The sequence below is a fragment of the Varanus komodoensis genome, unplaced genomic scaffold (genome assembly GCF_004798865.1).
Source record: "Varanus komodoensis strain SLA01 unplaced genomic scaffold, ASM479886v1 scaffold29_1, whole genome shotgun sequence".
In the NCBI taxonomy this organism is placed as follows: Eukaryota; Metazoa; Chordata; class Lepidosauria; order Squamata; family Varanidae; genus Varanus; species Varanus komodoensis.
In genome coordinates, this window is record NW_025335759.1 from 4,755,495 (window position 1) to 4,776,729 (window position 21,235).

The 21,235-nt window shown below is 44.5% G+C and overlaps 1 protein-coding gene across 28 annotated transcripts in view; it reads right to left on the reverse strand.

Annotated features, from left to right (window-relative positions):
* Positions 1–9,749: 9,749 nt before the first annotated feature.
* The window catches only part of EPB41 (erythrocyte membrane protein band 4.1), a 116,993-nt gene continuing 105,507 nt past the window's right edge, over positions 9,750–21,235 (reverse strand). For all 28 annotated transcript variants that reach the window (XM_044434699.1, XM_044434700.1, XM_044434726.1 and 25 more), the window contains 4 exons: positions 18,397–18,498; positions 17,010–17,090; positions 16,463–16,591; positions 9,750–15,420 (listed from right to left, as the gene is read on the reverse strand). In XM_044434699.1, the coding sequence (XP_044290634.1) occupies positions 16,496–16,591; positions 17,010–17,090; positions 18,397–18,498 (279 nt within the window). In that variant the 3' untranslated portion in view covers positions 9,750–15,420; positions 16,463–16,495. The remainder of the gene's footprint in view (positions 15,421–16,462; positions 16,592–17,009; positions 17,091–18,396; positions 18,499–21,235) is intronic.

Below are 21,235 nucleotides of genomic sequence, written 5' to 3' on the forward strand. Positions count from 1 at the left end.
AGTTAGAGTCCTCCAGTCGAAATGCGGGCTGCTTAATTTATTTTGCAGAAATGGCAGACACCGACACCTCCCCATGCCCCGGGGAGCCCTGCCAAGTTCTGTGTGCTGTGCTCCTTTGTCAGGCTTTCTCCCTGCCCCCCAAGCGGGGCAGAGCCAACAGGGGTGTAGCCAAACCAGAGCCACCAAAAATCGGTAGGAAAATGCAAGCATGGTTGAGAGGACCCCAAAAATTACAGAAGCACACACCTCTGCCCCCCAGATAAGAACAACAAACCTTTGTGGCTTTGTAAATGGGCAACTGCCTCCTTCAAACCATCCCGGTTAGAGCTGAACTTTGTGGCAAGCAGGGAATGGGATGGATTATCCAAGAAGAGGCACAGCTGGCTGGAATCCTGACACACGGCCCTGCAACTGGCTGCGCCTCCGAGCAGAAGTTCTCTGGATGCATTGCAGCATGCCGACCTCTTGTTTGAGTGAAGACAGGGCCCCAACCGTGGGGCGATCCCTGGCTCCATCTCGGCCTGCTGCTGCAGCACCCCTTTGCACCTCGGAAAGATGGGGTACTGGGGGTGCTGGCATGGAATCCTGGCTGGAGAGGAGCTATGCGAAGGGAAATTGGATTGTGTTTAAATCGGCAGCAAAGCCTTTTCTGTCTTGAAGGCTTGGTTTTTGGCTTAACAAATTGGGTCTTTTGCCAGTAGACTCAAAGACTTCGCTTAATTCAGAATCAATCTGGAAATCAAGTAAAATAGTGGAGTCAAAACATAGGAGTCCCTCTGGATGAAAGGCTAAACCCCCAAAGATCAAATTTATCCTCCTGCAATCCTGGCACAGAATCCTCAGAACTCCCATATTACTAAGGAATTCAAAGACAAACCTAGTTTTTAGAGAGCCCATCTTCGGGGGCAGCCACCCCCCCAGCCAGGCACCTCCAGATACTTTGAACAGTGACTCCCAGCAAGCCTGCTCATTAGTCACGCTGGCACCCTGGCGATGAGAGTTGGAGTCCAAACCAGTTGGAGGGTGCTGCTTTGGGGAAGAATGTCTGGGGGGAGCAACCACCCCTCAGCTTTTGTGGCAGTTGTCTAATGCTTTCTCTGATCGGATGCTGTCAAAGGCGCTTCAGGCAAGGCCCTCTGAGCTGCCCTCGATGGCCCATGTGCCACAGTTGCATGGGGAATGGAGCAGCCGAGCCAGCGACCTCGTCACAGGCCAGCTGCAGAAATCTGCTCATGGTCCAGGGAAGGCAAATGCAGCGGGGAGCCCTGGGCTGGGCCGGGCCATTCCACGGACTCCAGAAGCAACCTTGTGCTGAAGCCGCTCCCTCCTTGTGACGTGGCCCGGATGTGCCTTCTCCAGCAGGTATTGGACTCGGCTTCCCATCATGGCCCAGCTGGCCACACGCCTTCAGGGGGCCATACTGGTTCCAGCTCCTGGGGGGTCCTTGGCGAGACCCCTTCAGTGGGCCGCTCTTCCTCGGCGGCATCACCCCCGGCTGCTGCACCTCTTCCCGGCTGCCTGTTTGCCCGGCAGAGAGCCGAAGAGCACGCCCGGATGCCACACGGGGGGACACCTGTTCCTTCCTCACGGCAGCACCACGGCCTGGGCCGCAGCGAGCGGCAGGGCGCAAGGGTGGCGAGAAGAGCAACGCCGGGGTCCTCCGCCAGTGGACCCCCTGAGACGTGGACCTGGCTGGGGCCTGGTCCTGCTGACCCCTGATGCCAGCTCGGACTAGGAGTGTCCCCCTGCCTTCTCCGTGGGGCAGAGGGAGGCAGGGAGAGGCAGCAAAGCCCCGGAAGGGCAGAGCTGCAACTTGCTTTGCCTCCCCGACACCAGGCCTGCCTGCTCCCCTCCAGTGCAAGGAGGGGCCCTGCTGCATCGCCCCCCTTGAAGAAAGCTCCGGCAGCATCTTCGCGCAGGGGGATGTAGTGGATGCAACCTCGGCCGCTCTGGCTCAGGCTCCCCCGCCAGGAGTGCTTCCCTCCCCGTGCCTCGACGCCGGACACGGCCTTTCCCCTGTCGCACAACCCCCTTCTTCCTGACCGCTTCCACCACATCGGCTCTCCCAGCTGTGGGAGGGGGCTGCAGGCTGACCGATGTGCCAAAAGCAAAGCAGGGAGGTAAAGTGGGGAAAGCACCACAGTTCTCCTGCCCATGTCAGAAGGGATCACCATGGCCTCTCTCACCACCAGCAGAAAGCCCTGGCAGGACTCAGGGTGAACTGGATGAACAGATCCCATTCTGTCCAGTGTTTTGTCAGGTCTGGAATGAACACACACTCCTACCAAAAGGTAAAAGACTAAAGTCAGTCTCTGTCACCACCTGGAAAGAATCCATACACAGAGTTTTGCCATGGCCAGATGCTTTGAGACTGTGGGCTCCTTTGAGAATGGCCAGAAGGAAATGCTCTGGCCACTACTACGTCAGGAACAAGCAACTATTTTTTAAAGCCACGACTCCCATGAATCTCAGCCAGCACAGCCAATAGCCAGGATTGCAGGACAGTTGTTGAAAAGATCCGGAGGGACTGAGGATGTGGAAAGCCATTCTACACTGAGAAACAGTGGCTTTCTGGGGGAACAGGTGGGGACTTCCCAGCCCTAACGGAGATGCTAAGAATTAAACACAGGACCGCCTGGAAGCTAAGCAAGCCCTCTATGGCATCACAAGGTCATATGGTAACTCATACATAAAGATGCAGAGGATCATGGCCAGGTGATTTGTGCACCTGTCCAGGTGCCATGTGCTGACAGGTGAGGTCAAGATCACCAGTCTCTTCTCCCTTCTGAAGTCTTCATCTTTACACTGGGCTAGAACAGTCCCTCAAACAAGAATGCCATCAACAGAGAACTGGCCTCAGCAAACCAGAACCCAGGGCCACCCAAGCAGGTTCTGCATCCTTAGCAATCCTGCGTAATGGGAGGCTGCTTCCTGCCACCACCAAGCCCTCCAGTTCAGGTAGTCGGTGGCTGCAGCTTCATCATCTTAAGATTTGAGGAGTGAGGCTGTTCCCAAAAAGACAGGGGGTGTCTTTTGTGGCTTCCGCTGCCCCAGGCATAGGTTTTAGCCTTGGATTTTCTGGACAATTTATAATGCAGAGCAATCTCCTCCTCAGTAGTTCAGCTCCAAATGATTTTGATTGCTTCTGCAGTATGCACAAGGTTGCTTCCTGCTCTCAGTCTGGATCTTGGAGTTTTAAAATGGGAATCAAGATTTACCTAATAAAGCCGTTATGAGAATGAGCAATGACTGCAAGGAAGTCAACATTGTAAAGTGCAATGTAAATTGTTTAGGAAAATGGATGTTTTATGCAGAGTTTTGTCTGTCAGATTTAAGCAATCCAAAAGCCTCAGCTGTTAAATCCACTCTTGTGCCAGGTTTTCAAAAAAGATAAAATAAAATAAAATAAAATAAAGATTCAGAAGCATTTAGCAAGTGGAACAGGCTTAAGAAGCCATCCAAAAATGGCCAATCTCATCAAGCTGCCTCCCAGAAGAGGGCTGGGGGTGGTGGGGGGAGACGATGCACTGACACCACTCAGAAATAAATTAATCTTACTTAGTAATGTCTTGGGGTTAGGACTGTTTTGTAGGGCAACATTTTCTGTGTGAAAGTATCTCGCTTTAAGAACATAACTAGTTACAGCTCAGCTCCCCTGCTCTGGTTTGGAATCAGTTCAGCAACTGCAAGCAACTTCAGTTCTTTTCAGAGGGAAGGAGCATTTATGTTCAAACATTCTGCATTTGTCCATAATTGCTGCTTGACCACCACATAAGTCCCCTCTCCAGGACACACAAATCTCTCCCTTCCCGCCCTAGCTGGCAGCTGTAACAGTGACCATAGGCAGGCAAGTCTTTCTTCCCCTCTCCAGTCTTTGACAGTAACACGACTGTGGCAACTTACCAGAAACCAGAAGCCATGGGAAATGGAATGCTCCCAGGGCACCTAATGCTCCGTGCTCAGTTTCCCATGGCCTTGGAAAAGTACATGGAGGGATGGAGAGGGAGAAAAGGGTAGGAGGAAACGAACTCCCCCTCCACATTATTTTTGTCTACCTAAGATTACAATCTGAGCTGCAGAAAAACTAGGGAGAAGTGGATGGATGGGACAGGATCTTAGCAGAGGCATTTATCACAACTCTGTTATGCCTGCAAATTGACATTCTGAATCAGGTGCCCATCATGTTTGGTGGCATCACGAACCTCGACACAGGGGTAAGCTGCTTGTGTCCTTGCAGAGCTATGACACCTATCAGCCCTAGCCAACAGAGCCAAGAGTGTGGAATGATGGGAAGTGTAGCCCAGACCATCTGGAGTCAATTGTTACTCATCCCGGTCTAAGCTAAAACAGCAGGCTAACCTGTGCATGGGTTGCCTAAACTGAACACCTGCCACTTCCAAGATCCGCTGAGCACAGAGGTACGCGGCCCTTTGCTCGTGAGGCTCCTTGGTTCAGCATCCTTTCTGGGATATCAACAGAAAGAAGCAGCTTTTGGGAAACAGCAGTCCTAGCCTCCCTTTTACTCATTTATTTTTCAGCTGAGTTCTTTCCCAAAATTCCCCAGGGGGGCAGAGACCACCTTTTGACATATGCCTGGACAAACTTGAACCCTTGCCAGCCAGGCCAGATCACTTCCCTTCTGCTGGGAAGCCGTGGGATGGTGGCAATAAATTAAAAATACCCTGATCTTACCTCTTTCTGAGCTCAGCTCCCCCACCCGCACCCCCTTCATCTGAGCAATGCATACTGTTTGGCCGGGACCAGCATTTTCCATTACCAGAGAAGCTGATGAATTACATGGCTTTGAAAAGCATTTCATTCCCGTTTTTATGAGTTTATGAGGCATGTTGGGGGAAGGTATCAGACTGTTTTCACAGAAGATAATGTGGAAAAGGTGTGTGTGTGGGGGAGAACCGTCATCTTTTGATGCTGTAACCAACTTCTGTCAGGGAGATGAGGGTGCCACAAGGAACATCGGGCCTTTGGAAGACTGACCTTGCTCTCATGGAATCTGGCAGCATCTAGCAGCATCTACAGTCACCCCTCCACTGTCATTTCTGCAGTTCTGTCATTATGGATGTGATCTCTCTCTCGGTTCTTGCCAGCAGGACCATGGCAGAGATCCTTGCCACCACCACCTGGGTCTGAAAGGTGCTCAGAGCTCTTCTGCAGCCCAAGTCCTCCTGGAGATCTTTCCCAGAGTCAGACAGCTGGATGGCTGCAAATGGCTCCAGATGGCACACAGTAAGCTGCAAATGACCCAGTTGAATACTGCAGGCAAAGCAATGCAGAGAAAACAGCTACTGAGGTTGCAGAGGAAAAAAATCCACCTGAGAAGCAATGAAATTGGCTTGCCTTTGCTAAATGTCTTCCCACCTTTCTTTTGGTGAATCTGGGTCAGAGCGGGAAGCATGTGGCATTCCGGACAATGTCAGATTACAGTTTCCATTAATGGCCATGCAGGACACGCTGCTGAGAGCTGGGGTCCAGCAACATCTGGATTATTGTAGGTTTCCCATTTCTCATCAGGAAGGTTGGAGGGGTCATTTTCTTCAGGGGTTTACACAGGCTATGCAACAACTACACGAAGGGCAAAAAACAAGAGGCGCTCGTCACTGCACCTTCGACTTAATTTTTGACTGCAATCCTATGTTTGCTTTCCTGGGAGGAATCCCCACTGAATATAGAGAAACTGTACTTGGAGAGCTTTCTAGCCTGGATGCTCTGCACCCCAAGACCAGTGAGGAGGCCTGGAGAGTGCTGAGGAAGTGGGCCAACACACCTGCTGCAAGGTGTACTTTTCATGCAATCCTTGCAGCCTCAGGTGAGCTCATGAGGGGAGTTACTGTCTTGGCAATCCAGCAGCTTCCTGAGGCTTGAGGGGATTTCCCATGCCAGGTGTTTTGCCTTTTACACAGGTATTCTTCACTGTATGTTTTTAAGCTGCTTGTAATTTTTAATGTTTCCTTGATAAGATGTCATGGTATTTTTATTGTATTGTTTTTATGGAGCATTGTCAATCACCCCGAGAGCTTTAGCTATGGGACAGTATAAAAATGAAAATTATTGATGATAATTTATAAAGGGCAAAATGAGTAAAATATTTCTGAAGTGATAACACACATAATAACAATACTGCGACAAATAAATGATATTATATTATTATAGGAAGAGGAGGAGAAGGGTTCTGTCGCTGGCATCATTTTAAAAGAGGGTGGGAGAAAGATGAAAGAAGGACGAGTTTGCGACCCATCTTGGCCATCACTGCAAGGACATGGGGAGGCACTTCTTCCCACTGCTGTAGCATGTGAAATCTTGGCGAGTGGCGGAAGGAAAGGCCAGGGCCTTTCAGACGTGGAGGGAATGCAGTGCTGGCTCTTCCCGGACCAACTTGATGGTGAGGGAGTTGAGCCAGGGGCACTGGAACAGGAATGGTGTGTCCTGGTCCTGTGTGTGATGCAGAGAGACCACAGAGAAGTTGCTTCCTGGTGCTACCCAATCTTTATCTGGATAGACCTTTCCACATAGTTCTCTCTCCACCCCCAGCCTCCATTCAAGCCCCTTCTCATTACTTCCCAACTTCGCCATCATCTTCCTCTCCCTTCCATAGCCCCTTGCTTTACCCTCTCTCTCCGACTCACCCATTTAGTCTTCTGTTTCTCTCCCCTCCGCTTCTTCTCACACCCCAATTCCATCAGGTCTAGTATCGCTCCGTCCATTCCCGGAACCTTTTCGGGAATCACACCACTGCTGAGCAGGGTCCCACTGCACTCATGTCCTCCTTGCGTTTCCCACAGGCAGCTGAATCATCACTGTATGAACCGTTTGCTGGACTAGATGGATCCTTGGTCTGATCCATTGCAGGAATAGGAAGCTCCCTATACTAAGCCAGACCTTGGGTCCTTCTAGACGGACGCTGACTAGAAGCAGTCCTCCAAGGTTTCAGGCAGGATTCTTTCCTAGCCTGACCTGGAGATATCCAGGACTATCTGCATGCAAACATGTGATTTACCACTGATCTACAGTGCTGTGTTCTTATACATATATGGCCTGACAGTCCTTCCTGGCTTTTGTGAAGTATATGGATTTCTCTTGGGTTCCAAGGCCAATTTACAAACCACACAAAAATCAATGCCAGCTGACCCTTTGAATTCAGGAGGAAAAATACACATGAAAGCACAAGAGCCAGCTGAGAAAGCCAAAACATGGAAAACAAGGCTTTTGAAGGGCAGATTATCTGGATATTTGCTCTCCAACAACAGCTCCTCAAAGACAGGACACCTGGCAGGTTTCTAAGCCTTGCAAAGTGCTCCCCCTGTGGGTCCTGCAACACAAATTTGTAGAATTCCTGCCTTGGCTTGAGAAGAGGGTTCTGTCATTCAGCACACTCCATGAATGGTCTGTTCATTCACCTATCAGCAAGACAGACATACTGAATCCTGGCATGTACACTGAGCGAATGGCCCGTCCTAGAAAGATGAGCTGCTTGCACAGGAAACACCATTCAAGCACGGTTGTTAGTAGGGGAAGCCAGATTCCAAAGCAACTTTTTGACTGGGGATGCATAAGTATTAGATGAGCATTACTTGTGGTATCACCCACTACTACTGTTAAATTGTAAGTTTTACTGATAGTGCATGTGTCCATCTCCACAGCCATTTTTCCAGTGCAGGGGAAAGTCTTTGACCACGAAAAAGTGATGTGATTTAAAAGACCAGGCAAATATAGCTCCTTCCCGTAACTATGGTTGAGAGAGTTTACACAGGCTGTAGTGTTGCATGCACTCTTTCTCCAACTTACATGGGAACTCCTCACAGACTTTAACCATGGTTATGTAAGCACAAACCTCAACCAATGTGTTTACAGTTCATTCAAAGAATATTAGCAAAGTTATTGCTAAAGTCTGCTAAAGTTATGCGAAGTTATTGCTAAAGTCTGCAATTACCTATTTCAAAATTTAAAAACTGGATGTATTGCAAACTGAACACCATTTTGCTTAGAACACTTTTTCCAGGTCAGAATATGGAATGTCATCCGTATATAGTCACCATTCAGAAAACCAAGTGCCTAGAGCCAGTTGCTTTGTTGATATACGTGAATAAATTCTTCAAGTGGCAGCCCCTTATTCTTGACAAAACATCCCAGTTTCTGCTGTGAACCATGTGGCCCTTAAAAGCAGCAACTTGACCACTTGAGCAGCCTCACATGGACCTTCCCTTGGTAATTCCTCACAAATGTTCTATGCAGTTGTCATCTGTCCAGATCTAACCCCACCGCCAGCCCCAAGCTCATGGCCTTGCTTGGATTGGTGGGGCGTCCAGTTCACTTTCCAAGTAGCTGGTCCTGGAAACACCTGCTCGGTCATGTGCTCTACAGCCAAAGAAGCATGCATGTTGCAGAAGTACGAGCTAAGACAGGGTGCCTGCCGAGAAAACTATCTGGCTGACACTGCAAATTCCAGTTTCAGATGATAATCGTGGTCAAACAACTAATTATTAGCTTAGGTGTCAGGGCATGTGAGCCCACAGTATTACAGAAATAGCATCATGACAGCATCCACCATGACACTACGCACTGACAATAAATCTGGCTACAAGCAGAGATAGCTTTACCATGCTGTACAGTCCCTTGAGGGTGGCATTAAAGGAGGTAGATGGGAAGATCCGGTCCAGATACTTCAATTGGTGCAGAATAGAGCTGCCAGGTTGCTGATGGGGACTGGGCGTTCTTCTCATATAACCCCAGTTCTCTGTCAGTTTCACTGGCTCCCAATTGAAGTCTGGACCCAATTCAAGGTGTTGGTTATGACCTATAAAGCCCTAAATGGCTTGGGACCTGGATATCTAAAGAAACGCTTGTGTCCATATATGCCCTCCCATCCCTTGAGATCGGCAACAGATGCCCTTCTCCGGGAACCCTCCGTGAATATTAGGAGGGTGAGTACCTGGAGGAGAGCCTTCTCTGTGGTGATGCCCCACCTATGGAATGCGCTCCCCAGAGAGATCTGCCTGGCGCCATCGTTATGTTTTTCGGCACCAGGCTAAGACCTTTTTAAAACTTATTTTAATTGTTAATTATGTATTTATAGGATGTTACCGGGCTTTTTAATTTTTAATTGTATTGTTATTTATATGTTTTAATTATGTTGTGAGCCGCCCCGAGGCTTTGTTACGATGGGGGCGGCATAGAAATGTTAGTTAGTTAGTTAGTTAGTTAGTTAGTTAGTTAGTTAGTTAGTTAGTTAGTGAGAAAGAAAGAAAGAAAGAAAGAAAGAAAGAAAGAAAGAAAGAAAGAAAGAAAGAAAGAAAGAAAGAAAGAGAGAGAGAGATGAGATGACAGCAGCCAAAGAAAGGTGAGAGTCTTCCTCTCAGGTTTAAAGGCAGAATCTAGCCAGAATTTCAAGAGATGCTGCTTGACACTTCGTGGCAATTTGCCATGTATTTCCGTAGGATTTTGAAGACCATAATGCTCAACAGTTTGTTTTCCAAATAACCTTCCGAATATGAATTGCTATCACTGCTGATTTTGTCAAAAGTTATCTGACAAGTTCATGGCTGAAAGGGGAATTGAAATAGGTTTCCCATTCATCACACTGACCGAGTAGAATTGGCAGTCCTTGTTAAAGTACAATAAGAAAAATACTTGTTTGAGCTCTATGTACAGATAAATTTAAGAATTACAACTCCACAGCATTTGAGAGTTTCAGTTGTGCTGGCAAAGCAAAGCTTTAAAGGAGAACCACAATGACATCTTTTACTTGAAAATTTATTGGAAAATGCAATACAAGTAGCAAGATTGAACACTTATGTCTAAATGCTACATCTACCTTCTCTTTGACTACAAAAATTCAAAATAATAGCTACATAAGCTATAAAGATTTACTTTTTTACTCTGTTCCTATTTTTTAAAAGAAGCATTCACTATTCTATACAATTCACCAGTCTTAAAAAATTTACAAAGCTCCTTCATATCAGCAATGAAATAATTTGTGATTCAATGTTTAAGAAAACAAAAACCCATAATTAAAACATAGATGTTTTATGAAAATGTTAAACCAGAGTTTTTGATCCCACCTAAACACCCCCAATGTTTATTCATTATTTTAATTGTTGGCAAGTGAAGCTGTAATTTTTTTAATCTTCCAGTCTGGTTAGTATGGATTCTCCCATGCTGCTGCCCTTCCTTCTGTACACACATTCATACATACATAGCTTCCGTTTACTATACAGTTACAACAGTTTCTGGATAATCTCATACATCAGAGAGGAAGCAATTGGGAGCATGTTGCCATCTCAGTATTATAAATACACCCTATTTCATTGATCGCATTGGTGATGGCAGCAATGGCTCCCAATAATGTTGAGAAGGCAAAAAGCCAAGTTTATTCTACACTGTCCAAGTGATGGTGGCAGGTTTGGGAGTGCAAGCAGCCTGCTGACATTCCTCCTTCACAAGTGACAGTTCCCTGCTGACTCAGACTGTTCAGGAAGATAGAGCCTTGGGTATCTTAGAACTAAGTGGTGATCACAGCACCTGTGGTAAGCTAAGTCAGCTTGGCAAGTACATTCTAAAAAGGAAATTGATTTGGGGGGTGTGCCCATGGGTACGTGTTAGTCACTTGTGGCGTATAAGCTGCCTGAAAGATAATGAAAAGCAACGCTGGCCCAACAGCTGGTTGTGAGAAGGTGATCCTTCCTGCCACCAGTAACCAGGCCAGTGACTATGAGCCCAAGCGGCAAGCAAACATTTTAATTTTTCACAAAAAAAATAATCACAAAACACAGCGCTGGCCACAGAATCGAGGTTCCTACAAAAGTCAAATTTTAGGCACAATCCTTTGGAAATTTAGACAGAAAATCCCCAGCATGGCTCAGCCAGTGTCTAGAACTTGCTGCCACAAAATTAAGCTGTGAAGTGTTTGGGCACTGTTTGGCAGCACATAGATGGCTGGAACATTCTTGAATTAAATTTCTAGTCAATGGAGGGGGATATAATACTTTGTGAAATGATTTGTGGTTCTTACTACCATTATCACAAGCAGAATGATGGGGAAATGGCAAAATAACTGACACAAATGTTGTGTAAACCACATCGATTTGCATGACTCAGATAGTAAATCATTTACATAGTTCGGCATTTTCTTGCCACAGAATTGGTTTACCTGGAGGCATATGTTTTGCATTGTCTTCCACAAAGTACACACAATCCTGAATAAACTTAAAGGAAGGCAGGAATCCTCTGTTTGACTTGAAAAGCTCAGTTTTGATTACGCAAAGTCAGGATCAAGTATTATTACTTAAGGGCACACCCTTATGCAAGTTTAGACATAAGAAATGCCTACGATGCCATACAATGCCCAAGCTAGCTAGGAAGGCCTTTCTTCTGTTTAAGTCTGTTAATATTATACACACAAAACTTTTCCCAAGATGGTTTGTGATGGATAAACGCTATAAAAACCAAGAAATAGGCAAAAAGCTAGAGTGACTCAGCTATTCACGAATTATATCTTGTCCTGTTTATATGTTTGCTTCACTGCAAGTTGCTTATTTGTCCTTCCATGTTCCAGGATTGTTTCTCAAGTTGTCTACTCATACTTGCTTCCTTCCCTGAAGATTTTGTAGGATTTTTGACATTACATTGTGTAAATACATAGCAACCACTTTAAAAAATTACATAAGCAGCTATGTATACAATTTGGGGCACGTGCAAAAGAAGCTAAAACATACAGTAAGGTGTGGATTTGGGTGAACCAAGGCTGCCTTGGCCACCAGGGGCTGATCATGATACAGTCCACAACATCCTGCTGAATCTTCCCCAGTACTCGCTTTCTCAGAGGAAATGGCAGGGGTGCGGGGGAGAACAAGGTCCCCATCCCGCACAGCAGGAATATATCTCCCAGACTGCTGCTGTCAGTCCTGGTGATATGGCTGTCAAGATGATGCATCAGTTGATGCACCAGTCCCAGATGCAAACAGCAAGCCATGTTAATGGAATTGACCTGGTACCACTCTGCTTGTTGATGCAGAACACCACCGTGATACTGTTCATCATGGCCAAAGCTTCTATTGTGTGAAGGGTCTTATTCCAGTTCTTCATGTAGAGATGGCAGACCCTTCGCTTCCGTTTCTCTTTAAAGAATGCCTGGCAATGTGGGCACATGCCATTCTCCCAAGCACAACAGGCACAAAGACTGTCTGTCAGATGGGGGCAGCCTGGCATCACCACTGGTGCGTTTACAAAAGGGAGCCTTCCATGCCATTGGAAAAAGAGGGCAGACAGGCAAGAAAATATTGGAAGTCAAGGAGAAGATACATAGGGTGGACAAAGAGGATTCCCTTCAGGGGAGCAGTTAAATGAAGGGAGATCAGGAGAGAAAATTAGCAAAGATTTGGAAACGAAGGGACCAAGAAAGACACTCAAAATATTAGAAAAAAGATGAAAACACTCTGAGATAAGAACAAGAGAGAGAGAAAGACTGAGAGAAAGTGAGAAATCCCAAGGGAAGATGGTTGATGAAAACTGAGGGAATGGTGGGAGCCACTCCCACCAAAATGCTCCCAGCTATTACACCTTCCCAACAACAGGTTTCCTGCAGGCACAGAGCCCTTACGGGTGATGCACAGAGACCACAAAGAAGAACGGAAGAGGAACTGTAGCAACAAAGGCCAAGGAAAAGGTCAGTCTGAGATGCATGCCCCTCATTATGTCAAGTCAAGCGTCTGTTTAACAAAGGATTTACCTTTCATGCAAAAATGTGTCAAGGTGGATTGTTAAACAGACCAGGACAATACCAGCTAGCTAGACATAGTACATGAAAAGGTATACCTCATATTGAGTAACAGCTGGTGGAAGGACAAGACATATTCTTAAAAAACATATTGGAAAGCAATAGTTCCATTAATAAATTTTTAAAAATAGGGCTGCACTTACACTGAGGTTTGATTACCTTCTTTAGAATATTTTTTTCAAGGCAGCTGTTTAAAACTTTTAATATCAGAGGCTAAAAAGCCGTAGAGGTACTAAGATTTGTCATTTGAGAAAGTGACACACCCAAAGCAATCTTCCACAATAAATACATATGTTAAGTGCTATGGACTAATTTTATTTATTTTTAAACGTTCATTTGTAGAATACAGGAGGATATATAATTCTCCCGAATAAGTATTATAGCCCAATTCTTCACTGCTCACTTGGAAATGAGTCCTACTGTTTCCAGCTGGGCTTTACTCCTGGCACTGGATGTCAGTCACCAGAAGGTCAGGGTGGTTAGCAGTGCCCTATTACACATTACAGCAAAGCTGATCAAGCAGGGCTTGCACTCCTATAACTCTTTCAAGTTCTAAGGAAGCTTGTACTGATTTTCTAATTAAAATGAACTTGAACTGAGGAAGAAACCTACAGCATGACCCAGGAGCTTAAAAGAAAAGTTCTAAACAGTGAGCCAGAACTTACTTTTACTGAACTCAAATCATCAATGTGTATATTTGTTGTCCTTTAACTTAAATAAGCACGAAACATTCCTTTCAGTTTCTCATATGCTAGAATCAAACCCCCCACCCATCACTGCTATTTATGTGGCATATTCAATACAATCTTACACCTTTCATAGCAGTAACATTGTTCAGAACTCTACAGGTATACATTTTCACAGAATGCTCACATGCTGCTGGAAGAAAAGATCAGGTCTGCAGTTTTCAGTGTTGCCAACAAAACCATCTGACTAAATAATGCTTAAAGGAAGCGTATCATATTAGTGAAGAGCACACTGCACCCAAATTTGGTATTCCATAATTCATAACACAAGAGGCAAAAATATGTTCAGAAAGTGAAACTTGAGTATTTCCTACCAATGATGTTTATGTGATTTGTTTGAATGTGCAATTTAAAAACAGAATAAGTGATATGGGGAATCTTTTTTTTAATCTCCCAGCATCTATTCCTGCTTTTGTCCAATTACAATTATACACACACACACACACACACACACACAGGCATACAACTTTCTCCAGTGATGATACCTTTGTAAGGTGCTGAAAACTGCAGCCAATCTATGCCCTGTCCTTTCATTCTAGTACAGCAGCAAAGCAGCGTGAGGGTCGCCATTCACAGCTGCTCTACATCCTCCATTCATTTGGATGGGATTATATAAGGAATTTTATAGGACCCCATTGAAATGAAGGGAGGAGACACAACAGCAATGTTCTCTCTGTGGACTGTGTCCAGCAACAACAATCTGCCATCGTCTCTTGCAAGGAGCAATACATGATGGAAACAAGTACAGTCACTCTCAAAACGGCCTAGTTTTTAGCAAGAATCAGTGGAAACAATTTCATGTAACTCTTACTTTGATATGTTGCCCATGTGCCAAGTTTAAACAGTGCTTTAAAAACCAGTATGATTTTAAAACTATCTTAACAAATACAAAACAAAAGCTGAACACAAACAACTGGAAAGTTGAAAAAACTATTGCAAATTACAGCCTACTTCCTAGCATTCAGGGTTCTTGCCTCTTAAACACACAGTTCTAATAGGCTTAATTTAATGGAAAACAAATAAAATCGCAGAAAAGAGATCCAGTTTTCCAATGAGAACAAAAGAGAAAACAGAAAGAATGGAGGAAGCCAAGGTGCCTTGTCACAGTTCATCTAAAAGCACTAGAATTCACAGTATCAAAGATAAAGCAACTTCCATTATTCCTGGACAACTACTGAAACACCTGTGCAAATACCACAACCTCTTTCTATGTTCAAGCATCTACTGGCTGACAAATCCACAAAAGCCAGGGAATTCGGAGGCAAAGAGGGCAGACACACCTGCACCTGGTATATCTAAAAGAGTGGTGGCTGGGAACTGTAGTTCTATTTCAGATCGGTCGTAAGAGGCATATCAGAACATTAAACAAAGTGATTTTTCTGAACTTTCTGGTAAGATGGGCTACTTTTAGGTAATTGACACGACCACACAGCAGCATGTTCAAGGGTATGTGAAAAAGCAAGCCGCTTGAGAAAGAGGAACATGAAGGGCAACTCAGTGAAAGGCAACCACTTTTGGTAAGCCCTACATGTTATTTTTGTGTGGGGCTTTGAAATCACGATACAGATCCAGAATGTGAAAAAAGGTGGTGAGAAAGGGAATGCAAAAAAGAAAAAGAAAAATGAAAACCTGTAAAAAAAATACTTTTGTACTGTGAAAAGTATGGCATATTGTCAGTCACAATATAAAAATGATAATCAAAAAAGGATTCACTGTATTAAAGAGAACCCCAAGTAAACATCAAAAAGCAGTTTCCTAGTAAGAAATGATACAACATTTGCTTGAAAGTAAATCTGGCAAATTTGAGGTCATGGTGCTCCAAGGTAGTTTCCTTGTAATTTTGCTGGTATATCTTCAGTGGCCTTTGCAGACTGAAGCAGACATTGCCTAGAAAAATAAAAGTGCATGTTAAGTTACCACATAGTAAAAACACAACATCCACTGAGACTCTATAGCTAGTGAATGGGGCAAGATGTACACGCAGAAACAAATGCATGCATACGTACTCTGCACATGTGCATTCAGTATTCAGATATGCTACATTAACAGACACAGGTGGCAATGAGGTCTGTTTCACTCTGCAAAAGGAGTATGTTACTCCTTGAGCTTGTTTCTTTTGTTCACACAATACTCAAGCACTTGAGACTGAACTGTAAATTTAAATCTGCTTGCTTTGCACGGTTTTGATAGGTGCTATACTATATTACACTCTATTTATCAATATTTTGGATTTGTTGTTAACCACTTTGGGTCCCTAAGTGCAGAAAGTTATGAGTTAAAAATGACCCATAACCTGTATTACACAAATAACATCTGTATGTCTGAAGATAGTCTTCAGTACCCTTATCAAACCATCCACATGCTGGCAAAGAGCCTCACATGTAAGGATGTGACATGGTGGGAAATTTTAGCATGCAGCATCAGGAATTGGGGATCATAGGCAGAGCCATACTAGATCAAAGGGTCCATCTAGTACAGTGGTGGCGAACCTATGGCATGTGTGCCACAGCAGGCACGCAGAGTCCACTCTGAGCCCCCTCTTTTTCAAAATCGCCCTCTTTTCAATGGAACTTTAGTGCCAAATTAGGGTTAGGGCAGTGGTGTGAACCTATGGCACGTGTGCCACAGCGAGCAGAACCCTCTCTGTCGGCACGCAAGCCAAGTCGTCCCAGCATCTCCCCAGTGGCCGAGCATCGGATAACAGCACACATAGGGGCCCTGCGCATGCTCGGAAAGGAGTAGCGGCGCCAGGCAATGACATCACGAGCCATGTCTCATTAGCCACGACTCGCCCGAGCTTTCGCATGGCTGGTCAGTGCACTGCCAAGGTTACATCTAATTTGCTTCTAGGAATAAACTATCCCCATGAACGACTAAATTTAACAAGTGATGTGCTCTGCAATACAGCAGTGCTGAAAAAGAACAGTACCTGATACACATCCTATATAGCTGGCCTTGCCACTTATTTTGCAATCTCTGTCTCCTGATGGACGACCACCTTGGTCACAGACATGTCCGGGTGCTGCTCCTTAGCTTCTTTGATGGCCTGAACAAGAACCTGAATAAAAGAGCATCAAGACCCAACTGTTTTGTTCCAGAGCAACAACATTATGTTTCCTATTATGATCTAGCACTGGCGTCTACATCCCATATGACTCAGAGTTCTGGATCAAAATTAAGACTGCTATCCTATCCTTCTTTGTACAATCAATGACCTATGTACCCATTTCAAACGTTTTGTCATATTTTATTTTGGCTCTCAAAATAAAAATTTTTCTTCAATCCCTTGTCAAGGAAGCCCTGTGAACTTTCATCAAAGGGGGGAAATTGATCTGTTTTTGACAAGGAGTTGTGATCTTTATTACTGATGAATTTTCAAATACTTTCTGAGACTCCAAAGGAATGAGTATTTGCTTCATTGATAAAAGCTCCAGGAACAAAAGGATTAAAAAATGAATCACTAAAATAAATCTTACTTGATCATGATCAATATCTGCATCACCAGTGATTACAATTCTTTTTTCAATTCGTGTTTCTGAAATTCCACCTTTCACAGTCTGTTATGAGAGAATAAACCTGAATATGAGCTTACCATTCAAAGATAACAGAAAGTTACAGAACAGCTTTAAAAAATTAAGACAAAACCATAGCTAAATATGCTCATCGTCGGCATATTTATTTATTACATTTTTCTGCTGCCCCATAGCCTGCAGGTAGCTCACAATGAAAGCAAAAACAATCAGTATAAAGGCACAAAACAAAATTAAAACTATACAGAGGGCACTACAAATAACAGCTGGGGTCAAGGAGCACCACCAAGCTATGAACCCTGTCCTTTTCTGTCCATTTATGATACATCTCTTTTTAACCCAAGATTGCGCTTCCTGGCAACTTCCTTCTCATTTTTAAAACAACACAGATCCTTTAATAGCACTTAGTTCATGTTGGGGCTCATGAGTACATTTGAAAATTTAAGAATTTTATGAGAACTACCATAAAATGGCTACCTTAAGTAGGCACAACTAGTCACAAAGGAACAATAATCTATCCAGAGGCATGTATGAGAAATTAAGATGGCAGCAACTAGAGGCTCCCACTTTACTCTGAAGCAGCTGCAGTTGTCAGTAAGAAAAGTATAAAAATATTTTGAAAATCAAAATTGGAAGGTGCCTTAGTGGACACCAATGAAGGAATCCGGAAACAAAGGGTCTTATGTGGCCTATCTCTTCAGTCAGACCCAACAAAAGCAGTGATTCACATAAATGCGGGTACCATGTGTCTTTGGGCAATGAGGTCCAGCACAATGTGTATTACTGATTATTGTGGCTTCGAAGGACTCCTGTGCCCAGATAATATTAGCTAATGGTCTCTCCCCAGAGCAGTGTCCACATCTGGCTAGACTGGTCAAGGATTAGTCCATGCCAGAATGGGAGACCATCTGGGAACTTGTATGATGGAAGAAAAATGGAGTATGAACATATTCATGAACAAATCATTCATTTTCATATGAATAGGAACACTTGCTATGAGATAGAAAACGGAGGAAAATAGGACGAAAAAGTATCAAAAAGAGGATGTGCAAGTATCTTGGGTGGTGCTTGTCCGAGCTGAAAACTCTCACAAAGTATCACTGATTCCTGTGTACTATCAGAGCACAGACAGAACAAGGAAACTCAACAACCAGTAACATCATGCTATGAAATCAAGAACCAGTCAACTCCAATGGAGTTTGCACATACTAGCAATCCTATTTGAAAGGCACCACCCAAAGACAGAAAGGAGTTAAGTATACTTGTACAATTAATTCTTTTGCCAGCAGGCAGCTTATCTGTAAGGTTACACAATTGCTAGTACTGTTTTTACCTTTGTAATCTGCGTAGTGGTGGTGCTGCTGCTGGTCTCTGAAGTGATGGTCTGAGCAGTTAGCAGAACTCCAGGGTCTAAATCTCCACTGCCATCATCAGTCTACGGCAAAGATACATTAAAGTATCAATAATCTCCTTACTCAATGAGTTGCTAACTTTAAAGAACTTTCTTCACAGAATTCATTCTGAATTAATGCGACATCTAGTACAGTTAGCACTTCTGGGATTAATACATGAGAAATAGTTCTTCTCAAAATGTTTTGAAGGTTCTCTCTCAAAGCAGTGATAATCCCACCTTTGCTGGATTTGAAGCACAGTTATATTGATAAAGAAGATGAACTGCTCTGGCCCATTTTCCCCAGGGAAAAAATGAAAGTAGAGAGCACTTTGCTGAGACAGCAAGGAAACACTTCTTAAAAAAAAAAAAGCAGCATTGTGCAGATTTTGAAAAGATCTTTGCTGTTACTGCTTAATTCTGGTGTTATTTATGTTCTAACCTTTTCTCAACTAGATTGGAAATATAACTGGCATTTGGAAACAAACAACTAGTTCAAAATGCAGATAAGAGGATGAACAGTGAGGGAATTTCTGCTTGGATGTTGACAGCCACATCATCCACCTGAGATTAGGCATTGCTACCAATATTGAGATGCACACAGCTATCACAAATAACTTTGTTTAGTAAGCAATTAGCCTGAAGTGTCTGGTGCAATCCACTGCAGCCTCTAATACCAACACCACATTTTCCCTGTTGCATGTGTCAGGAATAGGAAAAATTTCTTAAGACACAGCAGGGATCCTCAAGATTTTTGGAACAACAGGCACATTCGGAAATGGTAGAAACTGCTGTGGACACCCCCACAAAATGGCGGATGTGCTTAGTCGCATAACGGGTGCCACAGGGCCCTGGCTCAACAAAAGTGAGCTAGTATTGGTAGGGGGAGAAGTAAGAAGGCTGGAAGGGAAGGGGAAACAACAAGAAAAATGGACAGTGGAGAGACAAAGAGGAGGGCTAGATGTTAGAATGGGTGGCATTACTTTGAAAGATGCTGTAACGTTTTCCAAGAGTTTTCATAAAACTCTTTTTTAAGGAGGCAGGAAGGGGAAATCTTTGTGGGTGCCAGTGGAGGTCCCCGCAGATACCAAGTTGTGGACTGCAGGGATACAGGAGTTCTCCATGTCATTTCCACCAATCCAGGTGAGGCAGTGGCTGTACTGAACCGGTGCCTGGCCGAGGGAATGGGCTGGATGAGGGCCAATAAACTGAAGCTCAATCCAGACAAGACGGAGGTCCTGTTGGTTGGCGGACTGGGCTTCGGAGAGGGTGAAGTGACCCTTGCCCTGAACGGGGTTGCACTCCCTCCTAGGGACAAGGTCTGCAGCTTGGGAGTGCTCCTCAACCCAGAGCTTTCACTGGAAGCTCAGGTAACAGCAGTGGCGAGGAGCGCTTTCCTCCAGCTTCGGCTGATTCATCAGCTGCGCCCCTACCTGGAGAACGACTGCCTGGCGACAGTGACACATGCACTGGTGACTTCCCGTCTTGACTTCTGTAACACGCTCTACGTGGGGCTACCCTTGAAGACGGTCCGGATACTTCAGTTGGTTCAAAATAGAGCTGCCAGGCTGCTGACGGGGACTGGGCGTTATGGTCACATGACTCCAGTTCTCTGTCAGCTTCACTGGCTTCCCATTGAAGTCCGGGCCCAATTCAAGGTGTTGGTAATGACCTATAAAGCCCTAAACGGCTTGGGTCCTGGTTACCTGAAGGAGCGCTTACGTCCATATATGCCCAGCCGCCCCTTGAGATCAGCGGGAGAGGCCCTTCTCCGGGAACCCTCCGGGAAGGAAATTAGGAGGGTGGCTACTCGGAGGAGGGCTTTCTCTGCGGTGACGCCCAACTTATGGAACACGCTCCCCAGAGAGGTCCGCCTGGCGCTGTCGTTATTTGCTTTTCGGCGCCAGGCGAAAACCTTTTTATTTAAGCGGTATTTTAACTGTTAGTATTAACTGATTTTATCTGGCCAGGGCGGCTTATTTTATATTGTATTTTTTGGATTTTTAATGTTTATATTAATTTATTGTTGTAAGCCGCCCCGAGGCTTCGGCGAACGGGGCGGCATAAAAATGTTTTAATGAATAAATAAATAAATAAAAATAAATTGTCCCCATCCTCAATTTATATGAAAGTACTCTCTGTGAAAGCACATGCTCTGCTCACAATTTCACACTAACTTCTTAACCAATATGACTTGATACTTACACTGTGTTTAGGTAGCACGGTGCAGCAGTTCAATCTCATTTAGTTTAAAGACAACCCAGAAAGATGCATTAACGATCTTATGTGTGCTTAATGTTTCAAAGCATCTAAGCAACACTCAAACAATGATTCCAAAGCCTTGCATGTATGTAGTGTCCATTAAAAAAAAACACCTTCCAGGGTCACCATTATAAGATTATGAGACTCAAATATATTCAGCTAGGCATAGCTAATTACATTCTTTCAGCTATCCCTTCATCAATCTAATGCTTGTCCTGCTTTGCCACCCAAGACTGAAAGATCTGCAGCAATTTTTCTAAAATCTGTCTTTCGCCCACATTGGTGTTACTTCAACTTACTTTGAAATATTTTCTCATGTATGTATTCACTCGGGTGAGTTATTGGTAAATAACTAAAGGCTGTGTGAAACTTATTGAAGGTCTAAATGTGGTACCTTCAGAGTAACCACTAGATGGAAGTAGTTTCCAATAAAAGTCAAGGATTTCCCAAAGCAAATGCAGTCATACGACCAAAAGCTAAATTCTGAAAATCATTAATGTAAGCTCAATTAGGCCAACCC